This window comes from Lathamus discolor, chromosome 4 (genome assembly GCF_037157495.1).
Source record: "Lathamus discolor isolate bLatDis1 chromosome 4, bLatDis1.hap1, whole genome shotgun sequence".
In the NCBI taxonomy this organism is placed as follows: domain Eukaryota; kingdom Metazoa; phylum Chordata; class Aves; order Psittaciformes; family Psittacidae; genus Lathamus; species Lathamus discolor.
In genome coordinates this window covers 73,087,327-73,101,828 of record NC_088887.1, presented here as the reverse complement: position 1 = coordinate 73,101,828, position 14,502 = coordinate 73,087,327, and the positions used below count along the sequence as shown (strand labels likewise).

The following is a 14,502-nucleotide window of genomic DNA, read 5'->3' as shown; positions in this document are numbered from 1 at the left end:
GTTGAGTGCATAGATTTTTTTAGTCCAGTGTTACAGTTCTAGTCCAGAAAAATGCTTCCTTGTCTTCTCTTATGCAGAAAGTGAAGACTGTGGGTGTATAGAAGAAGCAGCTTGCAAGTGTGCTAGGCTTTACAGGATGTTTAACATTTAATCTTTCAAATGAGCCAAAGATAGAACAGCTAAACCTACCTGGGTAGGATTATCCTCTGCTTTTAAAGGCACTAAACAAGAAGCCTAGTGCATATGGTGCATGTTTTCTTGCATACTACAATTCTTGTTACCAGATGATGCCTCCGTGTTATACCTGTATAAAACATTCAAAGTCAGTTGCTTGTGTTGTCAAAAAAGTCTTTGGTCTGTCTCAAGCACCAGAATCTTTTTGGAGGTAAAATCCGGGGTCAGTATTCTGCGACTGAATACACGTGTAATCATTAGCAAAATTAAATCCCCCTCTAGTGGCTGATCCACACAGCTTAAGAGTTACTGCTATTGGGTTGTAGATGTCTGTGGTGAGAGCTCAGCTTCACACCACAGAGTGTGATTTTCTTGCTGCAACTGTCTGGTTTGAGACAGAAATCCTTTGACCCAGGTGGCACAGTGAAAATATGTCTTTCATTTTATAGCAACAAAATGCAGGTGGTCTTTTGACATGCTTTTGACAACTGCTGTTACATGCAGGAAGCTCTACAAATTGAGATACTCAGTCTCTTCACCTTGGTATTTCTAACCTAGAGCCATCTGTACCTCTCCTGAATATGGGGAGTAACAGATAGCCACTTACTTCAAAATTACGTTGGACACACCTCTCCGTCGTGCTTACTTATTTTTCCACACAAATGAGAAGAAGACATTGGTGAAACACCCTTATCTTCCATAGCTTCAAAGTGTGGGAGAGTGTAAAATGTATTACTTGGTTTCACTGCTGTTGTGGCTTGTTAGTTCTGACCCAGAGATCATGAAGGGTGCATTAGAAGGCAACATAAGATATCCAGTGGAAAATTGTGGGAATGTGTCTGAGACCAGCTGGGAAGGAAGGCAGGGAAATTACTGGTGCTAATCCTAGGTACTGAAATATTGTGAAAGCCAGTATTTTGGATTCAGGCATTAGGACTGCCATATAAATAGCCAGTACTGAGAAGCTTTTTCATATTTACCATTCATTTACCATATTTTTTTTCTACATGCATCCATGCCAGCATCATCCTGATAATGCTTATTCTTGCTTTTTAGTTTAATGATATCTTGTTGTACACAAGTAGAGGCCTGACAGCATCAAATCAGTTTAAAGTCCATGGGCATCTCCCACTGTATGGCATGACAGTAAGTATCATGAGAACTTAACTTAAGGGATATGTGCGTAAATGGCCATTTGTCATCCCATCTGCATTGCTTGATGAATTTCTGCTGGACTGAAAGCAGCAGCCAGAGGCTGTTCTCTAATTCAGAGGAGTTGTGGCTACATTTTCCAGAGCCTGATGGGGCTCTGTTGGGTTTGGTGTGTGTTCATGCAGCATTCTACACAAAGGCGATTATATAGCAGAAGTGGAGAAAAAAAGGCATTTGTGGAGGCAGCTTCCTCGTAATGCAAATTTCTTGTGAGATGGGTTCTTTTTAAACTGTAAATTTATCTGTGATTCTTACAAGTATTTCATCAACAATTGCTTATAGACACCCTGTGCTATGCAAGTAAATAGGAGCGACAGTCTAATTTCCATTAAAAAACATTTCCTAATGTTTTCAGCTCTGTATCTTAAAGCCGAAGTGCTGGGAAGCTGGCAGCAATATGTTGGAGCTCTCGTTACAATTCCTGTGGGAAGCAGTGAATTGAAGCCGATAGCACCTTGTTACCTCCTCTTCTTGCACAAGTTCAAGAATATTTTTGCTAGTTTCAAAACACTTGCCTCACCCCCCATGATTTTCCTTGGAACTTTTCATGGGTTTGTGTCTACTCAGTACTGTATTCCTGAGAACTGAGTTAGGTGATCACTACCGCTGTAACTGAATTACTCTGAACACCTGCAAGGCTTCAAATTTTATCTAGGGTTTCTAGAAATCCACTCTATTGGTAGTCCACTTGGCATGGACTTCTTCGCAACAGAACTGTGTTATACTGCAGTGTCCAGCATTTAACATATCCTTTTGCATGGTGAATCACTCTTCTGATAAAAACGTCACTATTTTCCTTCTGGTTCTGGACACTGAGCAGACGAAGCCATGTTTTTGGTGTAAGAGGTTATTGCAGAACTTACTTTTTTCCCAACTTCAAGCCACCATTTTTTTCGCAATACCTACCTCAGAATTGTTGTTTGTGACTATTTCTCTTAGTTTTCCCCAATGGCAAGAGCTTGTTCAGTTCACTGTTTCACCTTAAGAAATATGTGCTTCTGCAATCTGACTGCGTTTGGGCTTTTGTATCTCAGATAGAAGAAAGTGAAGAGGAATGGGGGGTTCCTCATTGTCTAACACTGCGAGGTCAACACCAGTCCATCGTTGTTGCTGCAAGGTAATTCAGTGAGGAAAACATACATGTATAAGCCATATATCTCTGCAGCTTTCACAGCGGCACAGGTAAAAAACCAGAGGCAGCATTTTGTTTGGACTTTCTCTTAAAACAGTTTCAAAAACTTATTGTTTTGTGAAAGCCACCTGTTAAAAAACAAAAAATGTGAATGGGCAGAATAGAGTGGTAACTGGGCAAGTTAGAACTAAACCTAAGTTATTAGGAGAAAAAGGCTAGCATTTTGTGTCTGAATTCTTCCCTGTGAGGGTGGTGAGGCACTGGCACAGGTTGCCCAGAGAAGCTGTGGCTGCCCCATCCCTGGCAGTGTTCAAGGCCAGGCTGGATGAGCTTTGAGCAACCTGGTCTAGTGGAAGGTGTCCCATGCCCATGGCAGGGGGGTTGGAACTGGATGATCTTTAAGGTTCCTTCCAACCCGAACCATGATTCTGTAATTTATTTATTTGAACTAGGAGTAACCTCAGACTGTGACTGTTTTTTAGTGTTTGCTTCCAGCATGTATGAAATTGAATAAAACCTGAATTTTCATTGCTAGTACCCGCTCTGAAATGGACAAGTGGACTGAGGACATTCAGATGGCAATAGACTTGGCAGAGAAAAGCAGTGGCCCTGCTCCAGAGTTACTGGCTAGCAGCCCACCTGACAACAGTAAGTAAATGCTGGAGAGGAGGTTTTATTCATTTTTATCAAGTATGATTGGTAATTGCTTCTAAGTAAAATGGTGAAAAACGCTGGCCACAGGTCAAACTGATACATTTGGAGCTGATTTATATATATGTATATATTTATATATGTGCCATTTTAACGTTCTTGTTGATGTTAGCAGAAAGTTTCACTGAATAGAGAAATGACTTAAGCATAAAGATTCCAGGAACTATTTAACAAGATGTGGGCAGTGCCTGTCCTTGGAAGGTATTAAAAGCAGCAACAAAGCATGGTAGTTAGTCTTTGATTCTAACACATAAACCAGAAACACGTAAAAAGATAATCTATTTAACATCTGCACAAAATTACTTTTAAAAGTGTGTTTTAGTTCACGATATTGTGGACAGAATTGATTTGTTTATTTTTTCCAATTATATATGTTGTTGCATAGAGGAAGAAAGATGCTTTTTCCCTGCATTTCATAGAGTCTCCTGATGAAACTACTGTAGACCAGGAATCTGAGGACGACCTCAGTGCATCCCGCACCTCACTCGAACGTCAGTCACCACACCGTGGCAACACTACGGTGCACGTCTGCTGGCACAGAAATACCAGTGTTTCAATGATCGACTTTAGTATTGCTGTGGAGGTATCTACCTCAGAACGATCTGAACTGCAGCTCCAGATTCGCTCTTGAATGACAATTTCCTTTTTGCTCCTCCTTAATAAGTGCACTATTCCGTTGTCTCCTCCCTGTTCTGTTGTCTCCTCCTGGGGAAGTTTCAGGCACATCTGTTTAATTATGCGTAAAAGATGGCATAAACCATCAGTCAAGAAACATGTATCCGCTCCTTAGTGCATCTTCATGATTTCAGTTAGAGCAGTAATTTTCATAGAAGTAACTGTCCAAAAAAATGCTGATGCCCTTTAAAATTTAAAGCAGGTTGAACTGCTTAATGCTCTGTTATAGAGTCATTAAGTCATTGCTTGAGCTGAAAGGATATTGTCTTTAGCTGCTGCAGCCAGTTTTACTTACATGTATTACTAACAAACATACTTTCTTTACCTAGCCATCTTTTCTGGAACCTTGTCTCATTGCTCAGTCTCATCTGCTTTTTTCTTTATTTGCGTTTTCCACCTCAAAATGAAAATCCTTTTTTCCCTCCCCAGTCACAGCTAAGCCAATTTGGTATGCATTCCTTTAATCCTGTACTCCACAGACGAGATGCAGGCATTGACTTTTCAAAGATTAAAATGAAAGGCTCCCCATTCAGTATAGGTTATAGGATGAGGTGGTAAGCCGGCTTAGGTGTTCTTCCTTCACTCAAGGGAGTCTCCAGGGAGCTCTGAGTACTTTATCACAGTTCTCAACAAATGGAAATGTATGCTCAATGGAAATGGTAAAAGGAATCTTAAAACTGAGAGTGGACTTGCACTCAATGGGCTGCCCTCAGACATCAGGCTGCCATTGGCCTAGAGAAGATGTATTATGATGCAGAACATAGAGACGCAAGGACAGACGTATTTATAGTTTGTGTGATTGTCTCGGTTTCTAAACAGAAGATGAATTTGTTCCTGAAATATGGCAGAGAAAATTACTCTCCACTAGAAAACACTGACTGTAGAGTCTCATGTCAATCCCATGCAGGTTGACTTTCTGCTCTGTATATCCTTATGTCCTGCAAGGGAGGAATAGCTCAGCACGGAACAAGGTCTCATATTTTTCCCTAAAGCAGAGGGCTTATTATAAATAGATGTGAAACTAAAACCAGTGACCAATTCTAACAATTAAACATTTAGTGAGGCATATCTTCTGGTCTGAGATCAGTGCTCATTGTTCCTTATTTTTATACCTCAAATGAATGCAAACAGAGCAGCGAAGACCAAACACACCCCGGAGACATACATTGTTCTGTGAAAACATCTTCAGCTCCACTGCTGTTCCATGCGTGGCAGGTTACGCTCATGCTCACGTCATTCTGTTGGTGGCTCTCACTTCAGCATTATCGTTTATTTTCTTTGTGTCTCTCCCTCCTTTCTGTCTCTCTCATGGTAGAAGATCCTCTCTCTGTCAGTGACTGTACTTCCCTACCTGCTGGACTGATCAGTGATCAGCGGCCTGTTCCCATTTCATATGTCTGCTGGTACCGAATGCAAAGCGTGTCCTTTTATGATATCCTCCAGAGTAATGAGGTAACAGAAAATTAAGGAGTACGCTTGTAACTTAGGGCAAGGAGGCACCAGTCCAGATATCAGAGAAGGGGATGATTTTAAAGCAAAGGCTTTATTGTATGCCCAAGACTGGTGAAAACAGAACATTTTCAAGAATATTTCATTTGAAGTAGATACATCAGGATCACCAGACTTTGTTAAGCTTTACAAATGAAGTTGTTAGCTTCTGCATTAGATAAAGAGAATGATGTAAACAGCCATTTTGATCCACATGAGGGCCCTTACAGTCAGCAAGGAATGGGAAGGAATTAATTCACTGAGAATTCCCCTTGATTTGCAAGGCACAATGATACTGGACTTCTCATTGTCACAATGTGGAGAGAGTTGAGTCAGCCAGCCATTAAATACTTGTACTTGGTTACGGCTTCCTCCTCCTTTTTTCTTAAAGCATCCAGAATTCAGCTGAGAGTAAGGTTAACAGTCCTTGCTTTTGAAATCTTTGAAAAGTTACCATGTGAACTCACTGGGTACTGAGAGCTCAATCTCTATCTGTGATTCTAAAGTATGTCATAATTTTCCTTTACATCACAAATTCATGTCAGACTTTCTGTTTCCATTCTAAGTATCATTTTAAAAAGAGCAAAGACAGACTAGAATAACAAGACTGATGCTTAGTAATGTAATACTGAAAAGCCAGCTCAATTAAAGGAAAAATAATGAGTATAGTAGCTTGAAGTTTTTGGAAGTACCCAGCTACAAACAATATCTATTAGATAAAATACTACCCAGAAGCAGAACAATGCAGAAGAAATATACATGCATTCGACCAAGACATTTTCACGTACAACAAGGTCACATACAACCAGATAAAGGCAGATAATTTTTCTTACAATAACTAAACTGCAGGTACCCTTCACTGTTTCATTTGGCTCCTTCTGATCTGTTTCAGAACCAGCTGTCTGGAAATCTCCTCAGAAAATTCAAGAACAGCAATGGGTGGCAGAAGCTTTGGGTGGTGTTCACCAACTTCTGTATGTTCTTCTATAAATCGCACCAGGTAACAGACTGCACAAGGGGGGCGGGGGGGAGGGCGCTGGAAAAGACCTTTTGTGTTTTCAGAAAGGAGGGAGAGAAAAGCGTCCATCAGTCAGTGGCGCTGTAGGTGAGAGAAGCAGGTGCACTGGTCATGGCTGAGTAGCGGGTGGACTGTGGAGCAGAGCCTTTTCTCTATCTGCTCGCTTGGCAGTGGAAGAGCACATACTTCTTCCCTGAAACTTTGATCAGTTACAGTCTGTGTCATCCCTGAAAGCACAACAGATACCACTGCTGCTCAGAAACTGTGGTGTGGGTTTTAACAAGAGTTTGCTTGCGTAGAGATTCTGAGATTATTGCAATTAAAGACCTGATAGTGACGTACCAATTTAGTTTGCCATTATGGATGCTTAAGTCAAGTCAAACAAGAGAGAACAGTGGCCAGTGATTAATCCATATTAGCAAACATTCCACTGTAAAAGTCTACAATCTGTTGGACATTTGAAGCTCTGTGTTCAAGGAGGACATAAACACAAAATAATTCAAGTTGCTACATCATACTTTCATTGCTATAGAAACCCCTAATGATAGTTTCTGCACTAAAAAAAAAATACTGGTGGAATACTGATTCTTCCCCTCTGCTCCGCTCTCATGAGACCCTACCTGCAATACTGTGTGCAGTTCCAGGGCCCCCAGCACAAGACTGATGTGGAGCTGTTGGAGCAAGTCCAGAGAAAGCCCACAAAGGTGTTCAGAGGGCTGGAGCACCTCTCCTGTGGAGACAGGCTGAGAGAGCTGGGCTTGTTCAGCCTGGAGAAAGCTGTGGGAAGACCTAGCAGCCTTCCAGTACCTAAAGGGGACCTAGGAGAAAGCTGTAGAGGGATTTTTTTATAAGGGCATGTAGGGATACAACAAGGGGAAATTATTTTAAACTGAAAGAGGGAAGATTTAGATTAGACATTAGGAAGAAATGTTTCACTTCCCACTTGTGAACATGTGTGCTGTGCCTGCTGATGCCAAATGATGGGGCTTTATGTTTGTCAGCTTAAAAGCGGTGAATGGTCGAGATTTCAGACAACTTTCTCATGAGGAAATAGTGATGGGATCAGCCTGCGGTAGATCCCAGATCCCAAGGCAGCAGGTCCTTGTGAGAAGGGTCTATAAAGAGAGGCAAGCTGAAACTACAAGACAGTTAAGCTCAGTGTGATTGTATAAAGTTGGTATTTTTTTCATGCATGTGAGAAAACACAATGATGAACTTCAAATGAGTATGTGTCTTCCATTTTATGGGCTTTCTTTACTTAAGAGCATTTGACCATAGAGCATTTTCTATTATTTCTTTTCAGGACAATCATCCTTTAGCCAGCCTTCCTTTATTGGGATATTCACTTACCATCCCTTCTGAATCTGAAAACATTCACAAAGATTATGTGTTCAAGCTACATTTCAAGTCCCACGTGTACTACTTCAGGGCTGAAAGTGAATACACATTTGAAAGGTAAGTACGTCGGTCTTCTGTGAGAGGGAAGTTGGTAGAATTCCAGGAGGTTAGTAGGTGATTAGTAGATGCCAAAGAAGGTTAGTAGAATGGAACTTTAAGTAAATTGGTTCAGTAATTCAGGCACACAGTTCAGCACAATGAGAGAAAGAACCCTTTAAAATTCAGAAGACGTTTTCAATCTGATAACTTCAGAACCAAGTGGTCGGGTTTGATGATGTGATGGCTGTGACTGATTAGTGTCACACTAATCAGTCTACTACACTACTGATGAGTGTAGTAATCACTACAAAACAGGAATTACACAGACAAAATTGATCAGGTTGGCTCTGTGTCTCACACTTCAGCAAGCACGTAGACAGATCACAGGACTCTTCAGAATAACTTCACTCCCTCTGGTGCAACTGAATGGAAAATCCACACCTGAAATAAAACTCTTACTATGTGTTTATGCCACTTCAGCATGGAATTTTTATACTTCCCACTGAATTTCAGATGCATGGAAAGCCAGGAACCAGATTCTGCTCCTCCTAAATGGCAGTTTGAGGTTGTTCACACTGAGAACTAATGTAACTCCTTTATATGACACGTTTAACGTCAAAAATCTTAACATCATCTCTTATTGAAGAAAGCTGTTTTAAAGCTTTAGCCCTATCAGTCTAAAAGTATAAATTAGGCAAACTGTGGGAAAGAGACAAAGAGTAGAAAAGGGAAAAGCACAAAAGCCCCTTCCCAGTTCTAGGAAAAAGAAGTAGGAACTGGAGCTAAATCGCATTTTTTCACTCTAGAATAAAGAGTGGTTGGTCGTGACTGGTCATCACTTGTCCCATCCAGAAAAAAAAGTAAAGGAGACTGGGTGTCTGCAGAATGAGTAAAACCCTAAGTTCATGAATTTTGGGGGTGTTAAACTTCTTTTTGTATATGCATTTGTCAGCCACTTGGATCTAGATCCTCTTGCCTTCGGCTAGACTTAGGAGTGAATTGGAGATGCTTCTGTAGGCCCTGGAGATAAACCTCTGTCCAACTGGTAGTGCAGACTGTAGCTTTCAAGAGGTCTATGCTTAGGAATTGACCATTCTTTTGCTTGTGTCTCCTCGTGCCTCCTCCCAGATGGATGGAAGTGATCCGAAGTGCCACCAGCTCTGCCTCTCGCACCCAAGCTCTGAGTCATAAAGAGCCTCACGCCTATTGACGGCTAAACAAGCCGCCGTGTTGATTGTCCAGCAGCTGCTGATTTTCTAGAGGACATTTGAAACTCTTGTCTCCTTCCAAGCTTAGGAAAACTTACAATTTGGTAAAAGGAAAGAAACAAACATCAGTGTGGTTTTGCAGAAACGGTTGCAATTCCTCAGCAAAACTGTTAAAGTAAGCAAGTTCTCCGTACGTTCAGGCTAGCGTACCACCATCCCAGTGGCTGCGGTTTGTTTCATGTCTTGTATTTCGTCATTCTGTGCTGTTTTTAGCTTGTGCCAGTATTAAAATATTGTCCTTATTAGAGTGCCAAATGCCAAAAGACGTTTTGTTGCCTCAAAGATTGCACCTAAAACAAAAAGATGACGTCACAATCCGAACACTTTCTCCTCTGAGGCAAACACTATTTCTTCTCTTTGCATAAAGATATATTATTTTTTTTTACCATGTTAATCTGTAGACTGCTGGATTTTTAAATGTAGATGGACTTTCCCAGTATAGAATATAATTATATATACAGCAAGCAGTCTAACAGGAATGAGATAACTTTCAGATTTCATCTTCTCCCCCAGTCTTTCTACATTTAATCAGCAAGGAATTACTAATTTTCTATCTTTAACAAGGAAACAGTTTACAGGTCATTCTCATCTCCCTTTGGGGTTACAAATCCATGTGGTATAAATAAAGTATAGGATTCTTACCTAACCCTTTTCTCGGTGCAAGTTGACCAAACTGTTCCTCTGTTGGCTTTGAAAAGTGAATACTACTCGCAAGATGAAATCTTTTTAAAATAATCCAGTGCAATATTATTTGGGCTGATAATGTACTGTGAATGGTATGTACAAGAAGAAATTAAAGGCTGTGGTGACGTTCTGCTGTTTGTGTGAAAGAAAACCCATACGCTATGGGAACTGCAGCTAATGGTGATTGATTTGGAGAGGGTTTTGGTATTGCAGTTGCTGTAAGCTGGGGGTACCCCTGAAGCCCCAGGTTTTTATCTTGCCTGCTACACCTCCTGGCATGACTTTAAGTTTCTGGTTGGAGTTTCAGTCTCTCTTCTCACATACTCAGTATGCAGAGAGCAGCAGTTCCACCCATTTCACATACCCAGCTTTACCACTGGCTATCAATCACCCTAGTTTGGATAAGCTGTTGCCCCTCTCAGAAGGTTGGCAGCACTAAGTCTGCTATTCTAAGATGCTTTGCCTTATGTTTAAAGAAACACTTTGTCAGGAGGGTGATTTAAAACTCCCATGAACACAAGTTCAACATGCTGGAAATACACCTGTCCCCATTAGGAACCTCTGAGGAGGCAGAGCTAGGCAGAGTGGCCTGGATATGAGAAAAGAAGCTGGGACTATTCTACCCCTACTTTCTCTTCATCTAGCTCTTCACTTTGTTAATGGCTTAGCTATGATGTGCAATGTATAAAATGGCTGACAGCTTTGCTTGCAACAAAAGGGAATAAAATACCTCACAATATGATCATACTCTTCCTGTTTTGAGACAGCAAAGCCTTCTTTGTGTCCCTCACATCCCTCAAACAAAGGTACATGCAGGCAGGCTCCCATCCAAGGAGAGGGAGGGATCCTAACCCCTTACGACAAGCAGCAGTCCCCATGGCCAGCTTGCAAGCCTCTGGCAAAGGGAAACAAGGACTTCTGAATACTTCCTTTGGCTGTGTGGAAACCTTCCTGCTCCCGGACAGGAGTTGCACTTGCTCTTCTCCTTAGCCATCTCCCCTGATCAGGGCTGATATAATGATTACATCTACCCTCTGGCATCACCTCTGTCTATGACATGAAGGACAAACTTAGCAAGTAGGTAGAAAAAGATCTGAAGACCTTTTGTGCCCGTGTCAGGTCCCAGTAGCTTGTCCATTCCAAGGCTGCAACCTTGTTCTGTAGGGCCAAAGCAAGTGAATTCAACAGCCTCAGCATACCAACAACATCCAGGAACGAGCACTTCGGCACTGGCTGGGAACATGAAGAAGGCACTATATCATTATGAGACAGGAACAGCTCACAGCAGAGACAGATTAACAACTTCACACTATTGTGTGGCAGAGAGCAGAGGTAGTCTGTGGCTGCACTTTCATAGGATGCGCCTGATTCAGGAGTTTCACCTTTTTGTATTGGTTTTTTTCCTATAGAAAATAAGAAGTTTTAAATAAGATAGATTATCTTCTTCCATCTCTACCAGAGTAATTCCTTGGTTTTTTTCTTTTTTAATGGAACCAGTTGAACTGCCCTCATTTATCAATATTCCCTAGTTCTTTATTCCTAAGGTTAACCCAAAGCTGAAAGCGAACAGCAAGAGAATAAAGGTGACTATCTTGATGATAGTCATATCTTACAATCAGTTGAATCTGTATGTATGGATAAAACTTGCAGTTTATTAGAAAGCTGTGAGACTTAAGCAGTTGCTTCTAACCCCAATTCACAGCATGCTGCTGGTCATCCCATCCAGTGGGGCACAAAGAAAGGCAGGTCACAGCATGTCCCTGGGGAGCAGCCAAGACTAAATACAGCTTTCCTGTTGCAGCAGTGGGAAAACCTCAAACTGGTCACTAAGAGACTTACTCTTGGTGCTGTTATTACTCACCATGAATAACCAGTTTCTTCTTCAAATAACAAATAAAAGCAAAACAGGAGCCTTATTACCTTAGGAAGCTGCAGCGCATACAGTGGGCTCAGCAAAGCCTGGACTCCTGGGGATTTTCTTCCACAAGACTAAAGAGCTCCATCATTTCTTTATTTCCAACTCAACCTCCATTATGACATGCCTGTTTATCACTATACCTCAGGCCTACCTATTGTCACAAAAGTTTAGTCAGTGCCTTTGGAAATTCAGCTGAAGCCTGCTGAAAATGGTAGACTGAAAGGCAAGAGAGCAAGCAAAGCAAAAGCTGCTGTGATTGCAGAAATCTGGATAAAGATCTCTGACTAGAGAGAAAAGGGCTCACAAGGAAAGAGGCAAAACCAGGTGCTATTCCGTCAGCCAAGAGCAAAACAGAGAAACAAGCACCACCTGAAAAACCCCATTTTGAGCATTTTTTCCTTGTTATAGAGGACCAGTTATGTGGTCTTCTCCCTCAGACCATAGGGATGGCCATACAGGGACTCAGCAGTTGCTAGAACTGTTATGCTCCTCCCCACCTCTCCACCAGAGACACAGGAAAGTTGGTGGAGTTAAAACCCACAGCACACACAGTTTTTAATAGCAGAAGATGCTAATGTAATTACAGGAGTGCAGCTGTCACATGGTTTGTCACAGGTTACATGAGCACTTGTGGATGCAGTATTTGGGGTTCCATTAACGCAATTAGACACAAGCTCTTCATCGGTGTCACTGGGCTGGCAGGATGGAGAATACAATGCGGGTTTTAAATCACTGCCCTCTGTAAATGCGCATTGTCTTGCTATAGGACAAAGCGTAATACAGAGCTGCACATATTTAACCGAGACAGTACACTAGCAATCACTCATGTGGAGATAAAAATCTACCTCAGTCAAGAAAAGAACTAAACTTCCCACATGGGTAGACCATCTGTCAGAAATTAGCTTATTAAATATCCCAACGGCAAAAAACATTCTCAGTGTTCAGAAAGTGTTTGAGTTTATGCAAGAGTTTTGTCTTGTACAAATTCTAAGATTATTACAACTAAAACCTGATCACCAATTTATAACCTTTCTGCTTACCAGTGCCAGCACAGGGACAATAGCCTAGGTAGAACGCCGCAGGAGCATCACCTTCTGGGAGGAGAGCCCCAAATCTCATCTTACTGACCACTCAGATGGCAAAGTCTCATTAAACTTTTCCTTCTTTATTTCTAGGTCACATAGTTTACAAGTTTTATTATGTTGGTGTAGAGCGACAAAAGTAAAACTTAAATACACGGTTATAAACAGACAGCAATGTTACAGAAAACCACACACGCACTGGAATCGTCCTCTGTAATCATACTTTCCAAGAAGGCAGGAAACCATTGCAGACACTTCGCACATCTGCAAACTGCAGTTAAAAAGAGCAAGCTTGCAGGTTTGTGCTATACTTCAAGCTCCTCCCCAGCAACTTGGAAAAATAATTTGCGATTGTACTGATCCTTGCGTTATCCCCATGCTTCTTAGCAATCCTGGTAATGTTCCTGCAGTGACATGTTTGAAGGCAAAATACACTTCCTGAAAAGTAAGGCTAATGTAAAACGGTTGCAAACTGATAGCATGTTGTTTAAAAAAAAATACAGAATGCCACATGAAGTAGTAAGAGCTAAACATTTCACAAGCCCACTGAAAGCGGAGGCAGGTGAAGGAGTTCCAGTGGACACAGGAGGAACAGAAGTCACAGTAGTAACTGCTCTGCAGGTAAGTGCCAATGCACACGCTCTTACCTTCCCCCTGTACCATGAGGGTGCAACACCACAGGTAAATCATTCCGCAGTAACTGGTTCATCTGTCCATACTGATGTGGATGTACACAAAACATTCTGAGCTGCAAAGGAACCGTGGCTCTTCTGAGGAAGAGCTGCTCTGTTAGCACACCAAAAGCATTCAGAATGACGGCAATCGTGCCGTCGTCCTTTAGTAAACTGGTGATCAACAAAGTGCAACTGCACGGAAAATTAAGTTAAAAAAATAGATTACACATCTGATACTTACAAAAAGCAAGCCTTCAGTTCAAATGACTGATTTTGTTTTCTTTAAACAGTGAGTTTATTTAATGCCTAACCTTGAAATCCCTGACAAATATGCAGTTCCACTAACTTAAATGTTGCATAAATAGGGCTAGCTCGTCGCTTAGTATATTCAAGACTAAGTGAAGTACTACCTGCACAGAAAAATCAGTGCAACATTATAACGCAGACATGATTTTAGCATAAGATAACCTCTTAAAATATCAACACGCTTCTTTTTCTCTCAGAAACTGAGGACAAGCTTCTTTCAAACAAAGCTCCCCTTCTGTTACCAATATAGATCCGGTTTTTAAAGCATCCATACTTTCCAAAGCAAATGATTGTAATTTTACATTCAAGATAAAGCACACTTTTTTTGCAGCGAATCTCAGTTTAAGATAGTCTATATTTAAATAACCTATATATCACATATAAAAATACACATCTCTACCATAAATGAGGTCTTGTCTTTTCCTAAGCATCGCAGCCTTCTGGCCAATCGCCCTGGCTGTAGCTCTTACGCATCTTAAGCTCCCAAACCAAAGGACACGTTCACTATGCAAATTCTGCCACAAGCTACTCTGAGAAGTATTTCCTCAGCATACAGTCCTGGAACACAACTGAAATGCAACTCAAAAAACAAACGTGTATAACTTTTAAATGATTGTTCAAAAAGAGCAGACCTTGCAATTCCATTCAATTTTCTGATTGAGAAATTCTTGAGGCTTCAGCCAGCACCATAAATTTAACTTCCCCGCTAAATCTCTGAGCTCT

General features: G+C 41.2%; 1 protein-coding gene across 5 annotated transcripts in view; it reads left to right on the top strand.

Moving 5' to 3' along the window:
* The window catches only part of FARP1 (FERM, ARH/RhoGEF and pleckstrin domain protein 1), a 219,546-nt gene extending 209,000 nt beyond the window's left edge, over window positions 1-10,546 (top strand). For all 5 annotated transcript variants that reach the window (XM_065678032.1, XM_065678031.1, XM_065678030.1 and 2 more), the window contains 7 exons: window positions 1,231-1,320; window positions 2,421-2,503; window positions 3,054-3,166; window positions 3,649-3,812; window positions 6,285-6,392; window positions 7,714-7,865; window positions 8,976-10,546. In XM_065678032.1, the coding sequence (XP_065534104.1) occupies window positions 1,231-1,320; window positions 2,421-2,503; window positions 3,054-3,166; window positions 3,649-3,812; window positions 6,285-6,392; window positions 7,714-7,865; window positions 8,976-9,057 (792 nt within the window). In that variant the 3' untranslated portion in view covers window positions 9,058-10,546. The remainder of the gene's footprint in view (window positions 1-1,230; window positions 1,321-2,420; window positions 2,504-3,053; window positions 3,167-3,648; window positions 3,813-6,284; window positions 6,393-7,713; window positions 7,866-8,975) is intronic.
* Window positions 10,547-14,502: the final 3,956 nt, after the last annotated feature.